At 36.1% G+C, this 12,378-nt stretch overlaps 1 protein-coding gene across 4 annotated transcripts in view; it reads right to left on the bottom strand.

The window, feature by feature from the left end:
- Positions 1-12,378, bottom strand: part of Tcerg1 (transcription elongation regulator 1) — a 55,838-nt gene that overhangs the window by 23,276 nt on the left and 20,184 nt on the right. For 2 of the 4 annotated variants that reach the window (XM_052742100.1, XM_052742101.1), the window contains 7 exons: positions 11,334-11,534; positions 10,736-10,848; positions 9,791-9,879; positions 3,679-3,839; positions 2,091-2,147; positions 1,880-1,946; positions 780-830 (listed from right to left, as the gene is read on the bottom strand). In XM_052742100.1, coding sequence (XP_052598060.1) covers positions 780-830; positions 1,880-1,946; positions 2,091-2,147; positions 3,679-3,839; positions 9,791-9,879; positions 10,736-10,848; positions 11,334-11,534 — 739 coding nt within the window. The remainder of the gene's footprint in view (positions 1-779; positions 831-1,879; positions 1,947-2,090; positions 2,148-3,678; positions 3,840-9,790; positions 9,880-10,735; positions 10,849-11,333; positions 11,535-12,378) is intronic. The other 2 variants (XM_052742098.1, XM_052742099.1) reach the window with 1 other exon arrangement.

The following is a 12,378-nucleotide window of genomic DNA, read 5'->3' as shown; positions in this document are numbered from 1 at the left end:
TCTAACTTGGCCAAGTACAACATATCTGACATTTTTTATTACTCATTTTCTGGGTGTCAAGTTGAAATTTAAGTTGAAGGGCAGGTTGCAGAGAGCAACAAGGGCACAGGAGTAGGTAAGTGGGAGGGAGCAGTAGGAAATAAGAGTGGTTCACCAATGGCTTAACTTACTTGTTTATCCAAAAATGCACTTCAGGGCTAAGGTCGGGCCTATTACTTGTGTGTACACAAGGAGACTGTAAACATGAAATCAGGTCACCTCTCAAAACATATGCACTATGAAAAAGGCCTATATTTGTATAACTAATCCAAAAAATAAAACCAATGTACTCAAACGTAATTGAACAAATCTTCCTTCTTAAATATGATCCGCTAAGTATATAAAGCTAATAAAATTCATTTATATTCCCTACACAAGTTACTGCAAATTCAAAAGCATGCTACAGGTAGCCCAAGAGCTACAAAGATTAATGATGACATGTAATTAGCAATTTGAGGAATTAAGGAATGCCTCAGAAGAAATAGAAAACGCAATCAAGATAGTCTGTGACCTAAAATATGCACAAAATAAACAGGTAAAGCCATTTGCCAGGCAATATACCTTCTTACTTTACTGAAGAACTATTTAAATAGTTAAAGAAGTTCAAAGACAGCAAAGAAATAAAATAAAAACCTTTACAGAATTATACTAAATGTCACAATACAAACTATCACTATCTATCTCAATAAAGTAAATAAAAGGAAAACTAAGCCAGGAAAAACAGGCTTTTAGCTTTGTACCTAAATAGAGAAGCTCGGGCAATCCACATAAGGGACTTCTTTGACATTCTCCTGATAAAAGCAGTTAAAAACCTTACAAAGATGTCTATAAGAACAAACAATTAAAAACAACCTAAAAGTTTAACATCACAGAAATATCTAAAATTATGGTACATAAACAGAATGAATACAATCATTTACAATAATTAAGAAAACAAATGTCTTATTCTACAATTTTTAAAAAGAACATAAAATTACATAACCATAACTAGTAAAAATACATTTGATTAAGGAATGAAAAGGTCAATCATGAAACTGAGAATAGCTGCCTCAGTTGCACATGATGGGAATTCTCTTTAACAAGACCTTAATGTAATACTGTTGGCAATAAACAAATGTGTATTTAAAAGGAACCACTCTTTACAGGAATTGTTCTACTCATCTCCTTGCCACAATCAGGCTGCAGTCAATCTGTCCTTAAATCAGAACTATTATCAACCAGTCCCTAGTAATGACCTCAAACTTCCTTATTTGCTGCAAAATAATCATTCCATTTACACACATCCTCTACTCCAACTTCACTCCCCCCCAATAAAAGTAACATCACATTCTGCCCAGTCCTAGAGGACTACCCACACCAATGCTACAACCCTCTACCAATGTCTCTCATAGTATTTTCTAACTAATGACATTCCCCACCAGGGAATAATGACCAGTCTCTAGGAACAGGTAAATAAGCTAAGCACATATAAGGAGAAGGTGTCCACTTTTATGACATCCCTTGAATGGCATTTGTGTAGGTTGATATAAGAGAGAAATTTTATTTTTTAATAACATTTAGACCTACTAAAGCCTGTAGAAAGTTAATCAACGAATTCCAAAATGTCAGCTACCTTCATAATATCTATTTGTATAACCAAGTATTCTGAACTTTAACAACAGAAAGGATACCATCTCTACATTACAAAACAAAGCTAATTAATATCAGGCCCAAGAAGGCAATTATGACCACTGTTTCCTAATCACACAATCCTACACATTACCTTAAAATCACAAACTGACCACCTCATCAACTCTATACTGTAAATGTACCTGGATATGCATAACTATGTATTACTTACTTCCGCTTTTTTGCTTTAATAGGCTCATCTTCATTCATTTCTTCCATTAATTCTTGTTCTTCTTTAACTGTAAGATAAAAATTAATTAAAAGACTGAAGAAACCTAAGCAGGCAACTACTGAATTTTCAGTCACCGATTCTTCTGCTAATGACTATGAAAACATTCACATTAACGCATGGAAAAGCTGCCATTTACAGTTATTTCACTCACTTGCACTCATTGAGAACTGCCACTTTTGGATGGACAGCATTGTTGGAGCCGGGTGTCCTAGCAAAGACATTTCAAACACTGTTATCAACAGTTACACACGTATATTCACAATGGATAAAATATCTACCTAACAGTCACTCTTATCAACCACTAAGCCAAGTAAGACAATTCTATACTTTATCTATCCTCCCCCCTTCACAGTGAAGAATTCTTTTGATGTTTCCTGCCTGGCCCTTAACTTAAAAAATGTGCAAGTAAAACTTCCCAATTTTGGGCTGGAGAGATGGCTCAGAGGTTAAGAGCACTGACTGTTCTTCCAGAGGTCCTGAGTTCAATTCCCAGCAACCACATGGTGGCTCACAATCATCTGAAATGAGATTTGGTGCCCTTTTCTGGCCTGCAGTCATACATGTTATATACATAATAAATAAATCTTTAAAAAAAAAACTTCCCAATTTTAATTTTACAAATAAATAAAACTCCTGATTCATAATTCATAGAACCTTTTTTGGATGCATACTATGAAACAAATGTGACTCAAATATAAAGAAAATGTTCCCAAACACCCCCCCACACACACACAAAAAATCACCTATTTTCTTGGCATCATTCACTACTATAATTATAAATATCATCATCATGCCTATAAAGTAAATATTATTGAAGGTGAAAAAAACTGGCACCAGAGCACCAGCTAGGCAGTTATACTAATCAGCAAAGAATTTCAAAGCACAAAATGCCAGGAAAAAAATATACAATATATATATATATTCCATGTAAAGTTTTGACCACTTTAAAGACCTTATCAGGATTTATTACATTAGAAGCATTAAATGATTTATTTACCATGTTCCTACATTATTCATGAATAGGAGTTCCATAAAAACAAACTGAATAAAACACTCTGAATAAACATAAGGGCAATTAAGAAATATATAACAAAAAGTTATACATAAATGTCTGTACCCAATAGTCTGAAGTATGAAGTACTATTAGAACAGGAAATAAATTTCAAAACATCTCTTAAGAGATAAGAATTTTGTTATTCAAGAAGAAGTTATTATCTAGTTCAAATGATGGGGGGGTGGGATATAACAGGGTCTTACTATGTATGTAGCCTTGACTAGTCTAGAACTAACTCTGCAGACCAGACTGGCCTGGATCTCAGAGACTCACCTGTCTCTGCTTCCCACGTGCTGGAACTAAATGTGTGTGCCACCAAACCCAAGAGATTTTTTTAAAATATTTTTATAAAATAAAAATATTCTGCATACTTAGATTATTGCAAAATATATCCCTAGTAACAAAGGAGGTGAAAAGTTCAATGTAAGCAGTGTTTCCGTGGCATTACTAAGCACTAAGCCAACAGCAATAGTTCCAACATCTCAGACTAACTGAAAACGTTAGTAACAAAATTAAAAATGTTTTACAAAATAAAATCTTATCCAAATTCTTTACACATTTCTTATTGTATCAAACCAGAATAGCAGTCTATTTTAAAAAATTATTCTAAATGTCCTTTAATACTTTCCACCAAAGAGTAAAAAGGGGTTAAATTCAGAGGATGAATTCCTAATTTAAAACTTACTTAGCTTCTTCATGTCTTCCAATCCTTTCTTATGAGGGGGCTCTTGAATAATTTTGTCAACGTCTGCCCTTCCAATCAAATCATCAGGTCGGTCCCACATAGAAAGACGAGTGGTAGGATTGTAAAAGAAGACCCGCTCATCACCAGTCCAAACAACACACCTACAGATGAAGATAAAATATCATTTTCCTGTAGTACAAAAATGCACTTTGATGACTATGTCTTTTAATGTTAACTCTCGGGAGGCAAAAGATCAGGCAAGTAGTAAGAAGAGGAAAGGTCCTAATTAGTAATGGTTTTCATACGGCTTTCAGAACAAAAGAGCTGAGTAGCTACAGAAATGCAAATCAATTTGTGGTCAGAGTTTAAAATGCTTAGGAACTGAATTCAGCACACCCAATCTGACAGCACTAAATTTTAAACTATTTGGAAGTTCAAAGGCAAACTCTATAGCTTACAAAGCGAACCATAGTACTCAATACCTTTTCTTAATAAACCAAAATTACATATCAAATATAAACATGATCTAATTATAGGTGATGTAAAATACAAAGGACGGACTACACTAGAACCCCATAAACCACTGCAGTCTACTAATCCTGCTTTAACAATTAGAAAATTCAAGCCATAACAAAAAACAAGTGTATGAAAGGATTTATAAGTTTAACATTAAATATATAAAAGTACAGTGAGTCAAGACTGACAGAGACAACTATAAGGAAGTAGGTGACCATTTCTGCCCTTTTACAAGTTCTAGTCTGAGGATGATTCCTATTGCAGCAGACAGCTAAAAGTCCAAAGGAAACCAGATCTTCTCTCTGGCTAGACAATCAAAAATTGAAAGTTGTCAAGCTCAAAATGACCTAGACATTGAAATGAGAAAAAGATCCTATGTTGAAATAATCAAAGATTCCAAAGTAGCAACTAAGTTTCATGTGATAAAGAAAAACATAACTGAAATTAATGAAGACAGTTTTCAGAGTAGGAATAGAAACAATTTAAAAGATAAACAGGAAATTTATTAACTGATACTGGAGTTGGAGAGATGGGTCAGCAATTAAGAGCTCTTCAGAGGTACCTGGTTCAATTACCAGCACCACACGGTAGTTCCCATTGTAAACCCTTTTCCATTGGATCCAATGCCCTCTTCTGGCCTCCCTGGGTACTACACACACAGTACATAGATATACATGAAGGCAAAACATCCACATACATAAAATACTTCCAAAGACTTATATAATGGACAGACATTTCTCAACTTGCTCTATGAGGTATAAGCTCAGTAAACCCCATACAAAATAACTTCAAGAAAACCTAACCTAGACACAAAAGGACAGCTATAAATAAAATATAAAGGACAAAAATCATGATAGCAACTAGGGATGGGGGAGAAGGATGACAAAACTTGTATGAGGCAACTTTATTCCTTACCAAAGGGAGGCTAAGAGGTTCCAACCCAGAAGATCTGTCTGATAGAAATATTCTCCAGGCTGAGAACTCAACAAAGCCTGCCTCTTTATCAATAAAGAAAATGGCAGGAAGGATCAATATAAAAGACCATTTTCTTCTTATGTTCTTTGAAATTCTACCTGCCTGCTGGAATTTTAATGCACACAGCAGTTATGTCTAAGATAACTAAGACATAAGTCAGTGTGTACAGGTTTAAAGGGACTACCAGCAGCAGGGTTCATATACACAATAGTACATTCATTTTAAACAGAATGTGAAGTTACGTATGGGTATTATAATTCCTGAAGTAACAACTGATGACAAAAGAGATGTCCTCAAAAAGCCAATAAATTAAACAGAATGCTAAAGAAATTTAAAAAATGGAAATTAAGAGAACAGAGGAACAAAAGGTCAGAAAAGACAAACAGTAAATAATTATATACCAAATCCAACACTATTAAAACTTACATTAACTGTTAATAGTTTCAACATACCAATAAAAGCAAGTAGATAAAAATGACACTACAAGCTGTTTGTATAAAACCACAGTAAAGTTGAAATATAAAAATATAAAATCAGCTGGGTGGTGGTAGCACACGCCTTTAATCCTAGTACAGAGGCAGGAGGACCTCTGAGTTTGAGGCCAGCCTGGTTTACAAAGCAAGTTCCAGGATGGCCAGGGCTACACACAGAAACCCTGTCTTGAAAAACCTAAGCAATAAATAAATAAACAAACAAACAAACAAACAAACAAATAAAGTCGGTAGCTATATACACACACCCCATAATAAACAGAAAAATAGAGCTGATGTGGTGCTTTAAGCAGCACTCAGGCTGTTAAGTCTCAAACCCTGGGACAAATGGCTGAAGTGCCTATTTAACTTATCAAAGCAGACCTGCTGCCAGGTTCTCCCTGCATACCTCAGTACTTACCTGTCAGAGTATAGCTGGCATACCCTTCCCTATATAATCCAACCATTTTGGTTACCTGGCTTTTCCGTCTACCCTTTACCCTCAGGGTTTCAAACTAACCACCTCCTCAGATCTACATCAGCTTTGGGCACCACTCAGATGCCAGCACAGCAAACAGATGCAGGGTATCTTTCTGGGCTGGGCAATAAAGTGGAGAAATGTTGATCTCATGGGAAGGTAACACTGACTATTTCTGGGAGTGTCAGATGTTCCTGCCTATAAAATATTATTTGATAGACACATAAAAGCTTTAAACAGGCACTCTGGCAGCAAACTTGAGCCTGCTACAGTCTAGGCCTACAGAACCAGAAGAGTGCACCAGAGAGCCAAGTGGGTAATTAACAGTCTATCTAGGTTGAAAGGAATCAGTAACAGAGGTATGGGTCCAGTACAACAACTGAAAGATATACCATAGTTAGAAGAAATGCTACAAGTTGACTGAGGCATCATGAATAAATTAAATAATAAAAGCCCTTTAAGGATCAAAGTGCATGAAACCTCACACAGCTCAAGCTTCAGAATAAGACTTTCTAAGCTGATATTCTGGGTGGAATTAAGATGGTCTTTACTGTTCTTAAGCAACAGGAAGGCCAGAAAGGTGATATGTATGCACTGAGTACCCAAAGGGTTGGGGCTAGGAGTAGGACAGATGGCTGTTGGTGCTTATGGTGACAATAGGCAGTGGTTCTCAACCTCTCTAATGCTTTGACCCTTTAATCAATACCTCATGTTGTAGTGTCCCCCAACCATAAAATCATTTTTGTTGCTACTTTATAACTGTAATTTTGCTACTGTTATGAATTGTAATGTAAGTATCTTGTGTTTTCTGATGGTCTTAGACAACTCCTGTGAAAGGGTCATTCGACCACTAAACAGGGTCGAAACACATGTTGAAAACCTCTACCTTAAGGGATGCATTAGACTCCTAAGGAGTATGGGCAGACTGTGGTCATGGGGAGACCATAGGCCCAGAATGCTTAAACCCCTCACCCACTGTCTTGCTTTTAGATCTGCCCTGCTGAGGATATCATACTGAGAGGACCTCTTCAGACCCTCCCCACCCTCAAGCCATACCCCCGAAAAAAAAAAAGTCACTACATAACTTGAAGGTCAACGAAAGGAGGGAAAAAACAACCCCACAGATATAAATCATAAGAAAAACACTTAAGGGCTTGGAGGAAGACTAGATCCAAACGTCTAGACATATAAATTACAGCTGTTCCAGAACAGGAAAAAGAAAGAAGCAATAATTACACAAAGTCTAAAAGAATGTAAAGCTATTCTAAGGACAGGTCCACATGTAAACATGAAGCCCTGCTGTGGGATGATCCTGCTGTACACTCTGAATATGTATTTCTCTCACTGGCTGATAATAAAGCTGTTTTGGCCTATGGCAAGGCAAGATCCTTAAGGTGAGGCAGTACAACCAAACTGAGGACTAGGATGAAGAAGGGCAGAGTTGAAGCAGATGAGGGCCAGCCTCCTCCCAAGGAACAAGGTGTCAGAGCACCAGTTAAGCTGTGAACCACATGGCAATAAATAGAATAAAAATGGGTTAATTTAAATGTAAGAGCTAGTTAGTAATAAGCCTGAGCCATCAGTCAAGCATTTATAATTAATATAAGCCTCTGTGTGGTAATTTGGGAAGTGGCTGCTGGGTATTTGGGACCAGGAGGAAGGGACAAAAGGCTCCGTGCCTCTGTTTACAAAGCCCCAAACAGAGAATGAAGTGTGAGGTTGGTTACTAGTTTTATTATGAACACAGAGAAGTCAAACTTAGGAGCATGTGTATTAAGTAGACTATTTTAATAACTCTGATTTTATATCAGAAACATTTTGCATAATTATTGTTAAACAAGTTTATTAAGTCAGTGAAATATATACATAGAAAAACCATACCTAGTGTCTTTAAAACACATTTTTACTACAAGCCTTACTGATAATCCCTACACATAAAAGTAACTGGAAAAGTTTAAACTTCCTTAGCAATGACATTAGAGGTAGTGTTGGTACTGATAGTGTGACCTGTGTGAGAAAGGCAAATAGCAATTATGCTGCCATCATTGAGAAACAGCCATTTTCACAGCAGAGGAACTCAGTAGTATGTCAGACAGATGATGCATTCAGAAAAAAGGTGCTATAAATCTCAATGGCACAAAATGATATAAAGTCATATTGTACCTTTAAATGTGTATCTTCCACCTCAATCTACCACAGTATTTGTAAAATAAGAAGAATTCAAAAGCAGCACTATCCCTAGATTTAACATTTTGATCTATAAATGCCACTTCTCATAAAAATGAACTCCATCTCCTTGGGAAAATACCCAAGTCCCAAACCAGAAATATACAAAGACAAGCTTCAACATCTTGTCCCAATAGAAAGAAACAGTAATATGAAAGAATCAAAATAAGATCAGGAGTTGAGTCTTATAAGAGCCAGAGATGAGACATCAGTAAAGATAATACCTCTACCAGACAGAAACATAAAGACATTTAAATCAACTATTCTGGGACTGTAAGTTCTTTCTAACATACCTTTGCTTTAACATACCAATGCTGATGAGGGTCTCTCTCCACAGATATTTCCATTAATAAAGTAAAAAAGAGTTAATACAAGGACATACCACTATCAACTCAATAATTTATAGGATCTGGTCTAGAGATTTGCCATCTTGCACTAAGGACATGCCAGGCCACATAACTTCTGCAGGGAGATGTGCATTGAAGAGCATACCCACCACTCATCTACTACAAGCCATTACAATCTCCAAGGTGTAACAACCAAATCTGTCTCCAACATTGCAGTCATGTCTACTAGAGAGTAACGTTACTGCTGACTGAAAATCACTATGTGGACAACAGTAACTGACCTGATCATCAGTAACAGCTACTCACATCACTCACACACGAATGACTAGAAGCATAAGGAAACTATCTTACTCGAAAGAACTTCCATCTCATCACTCTCAAGATCTGTTTGCTATTTTGTGGGAAATGCAGAAAGTAAAGAACCTATTCAACATTACCTCACAGACATGGTTTTTAAACACAGATGCTGGGTGACTACAGGGAAAAGGGGGAGGGGAAAACAGCAAAGAGGAACAGGGACAAAGGCAACAAAAGTAGTTGGAAAGGACTCTGTGTTCGTACACAGCCTCAAGAACAAGTCCCTGTAGTACGCAGCAGGAATGGGTTAAATAAGCAAGAAACTGGGAAAGAAAGAGACATTGATATGGCAGGGAAGAAAGGGAAAAACCAAACCCAAGAAGAAAGAGTAGGGAGATTATTCCATAATTGGATTAAAAGGCATAATTTTACAGAGTTCTGTAATAATCCCATAGTGGGAGCCTATATATGCATATTTACATGTACATATAAATGAACTTAAAACATTAAATAAAAAGCAAGTTCAAAATTTCACAGTGGTTCAAATACACAACTATAAGCAATACCAGGGCAGGATCATGAAGGGAAGAAGGTATTTGTCTGGTAATTACGGAAAACTCTCATGGCAACTGAATTTTAGGTTTGCACACCCCAACAGTAACAAACAAGAATCAAAATATTGAATAGTTCAAAAACATATCTGACCTATACTTTTAAAAATCCTTTTTGTTCCTACAGAAGTCATTTGAATAATCAAGTATAATAAAAAAAAAATACATAAAATTCATCAGTTAAGTACATACCACGGAGTGCCAGGGATCGGAGTAGTAGCTACTGGCTTTGCCTTCTGGGCAGCCTTTTCTTCTTCGGTCATCTCTTCTTCTTTGGGCTCCTAAGGGAAATAGTATTGTATTTAATAAATAGGGCAATACAAATGAAAAATAAACTATCATTATAAATACCTCAAATGGAATTTCTGAGTAGGAATTTCTAAAAAGTTCCACATCCTTGCCCTACGTTAAGAGCTGAATCGCACAAGAGCAGCAATCAGCAGCAGCAACTGGCCCTATATCACAGACATGCTAGCCATGTGCTACAACAGAAATAACTAGAGAGAAAATGAGGAGACCTCTTCTTTTAACATGGTTTCTTACTTCTACTAACTTCTGGAGTACTGAAACATGGCTCTCACTGTCATCTTAAGAGAATAAAAGAAGCTCCCCAACCCAGAACTCAGTGCTAAGGGACCACTCCACACAGAGTGGACAGTGGGGAGGGCAGATGAAACACATTTAACATTCCCCAACTAATAAGTTGTACTTTTAACTTTAACATCAAGTCAAAATGCTGCAAGTCAAAATGCTGTAGATTAGGTTCAACCTCTGGCTTAAGATCTTTCCTTTAATGGACCTCAGTTAAGTATAAAAAGGAAGGGGCTGGAGAGATAGCTCAGCTGTTAGGAATGTGTACTGCTCTTCTCAAGAACCTGAGTTCATTTCCCAGATCAAGCAATTCATAACTGCCTGTAACTACAGCTCCGGGGATCTGATACCCTCTTCTGGCCTCCAAGGGTACCCACATGTATATGCAATGAAAACAAACACACACACACACACACACACACACACACACACACACACACTTTAAAATAAAATCTTAAAACAAAAATTACATTTAAAAAAATTAATGAAACTTTGAAAGGAAAAAACTCAGGTTGACCCCCAGTTTAGCATGCCTTGGCCCTTTACCTCCTTGATCTCTTTTATAGGTTCTTCCTTAGGATCTTCCTCCTCTGTCTCCATTGGCAGTGGTTCCTCAGATGCCTCCTTAATTGGCTCTTTAATCTTCTCATCTAATTTTTCTGTTAAACAACTAAGACGATGTTATTCAACAGTTTTCTGTACTTTTTAAAAGAACTTGCACAGAGTAAGCAACTGAGATGCTCTATTTCTAAATGTTAACCATAAACATAAAATGCCTTTCTTGGTCCTGTCTCTACCATAATCAGAAGTCTTTAACCTTCTGATTTCAAGAGAACATAGTCTCAGGTCATGTCTATGGCCTGCAGCAACCATTCATAAAATACTGAACTATGCTGAGGAGAAGCAGGGACTCACACAACAGAGCATTATAAACCTGCCGCATACTCGATGCCAAGGACCTAAATTTTGTTGATCAGTGTTATCAGTCTCCATAAGGACAATATAATTACACAACGCCTCATAACAAAATGTGTAATATACACCAACAGTTCAAAATTATTTTTTAACTTAAAAAGTATGAGTTCCAAATAGTGTTCTACTTATTACAATATATACTATGTCCTCAGTTACAAAACAACTATACCTTTTTCCTTCAGTTCTTGGGGCTTTTCCCATGTTGATTCTAGTGTTCTATTATTATAATAGTATGTCTTCCCATCTGCCGTTTTATATTCAGTCCACTCAGACACTGCTGTTGCTCCAGCTAAGGTAGCAGGTGAAGCTGCAATAGCAACCTGGGGATGTATCATGGGTACTATAGGAGGGGCCATTCCTGGTAATACACCTAAAAAAAGAATAATAAAAAGTTAGACCCAAATATTAAATTATAGTAGAAAATAAAAGCACGAGCTAAATCCTCCTAGTAAATACTAATAAATACTTAGAACAAGAATAATATCTAAAAGGTGATATAAATATTGACTCAATTTCCTTGCTCTTTGACTCTAATGCCTAAATTCAACTGGATGTAGGAAATGGATCCAAGATTTACCTTAAGAACAGTCAAAAGTTTAGGTGTCCACTACGACAATGTCTAAATACCATGATATACTAAGAACAGAAATACACTTTTTTAAGTTCTCAAATTCTAAAGAAATAACAATCCACTGAGTGTAATTCCCAACACAAATTTCCTACTTCTAAAATTCTTAAAAGGGTCAGAATAAAAATTCTTAGTTTTAAAGTAAAATGACTTATCAACTCCAAATGATAAACCATGTAAACTATCAGATTATCCTTTTCCTTAAAAAGGCAGACATCTATTTTTAAAAGACAAGCCACAATTTTTGGGTTTTTTTTATACTGCTAAGTAAGCTGGTATTGTTTGAAATACTGTTAAAATAAGGATACAAGAATCCAAATGGAAAACAAAATCCTAGAGTCTAGGTAGTCTTACTTTGGTAACCTTAAAATGCAAATGTATGCTATATACAAATATCACACGCACATAGTCACTTGCATGCAAGCATAATCACATCATTTTACACATGGAAATGACATTTTATATTTAACTTAAAAACACATCAAAAATAAAATTAAATGTTATGAATATGAGAATGAAGTTGTTTACACTTATTACATAAATTAAGATATATAAAGTGATCTGACCTCATTTGTTTTTGTGAACC

This window comes from Peromyscus californicus, unplaced genomic scaffold, assembly GCF_007827085.1.
Source record: "Peromyscus californicus insignis strain IS unplaced genomic scaffold, ASM782708v3 Scaffold_17__1_contigs__length_78620276, whole genome shotgun sequence".
Taxonomy (NCBI): domain Eukaryota; kingdom Metazoa; phylum Chordata; class Mammalia; order Rodentia; family Cricetidae; genus Peromyscus; species Peromyscus californicus.
This window is presented reverse-complemented; position numbering and strand designations above follow the sequence as displayed.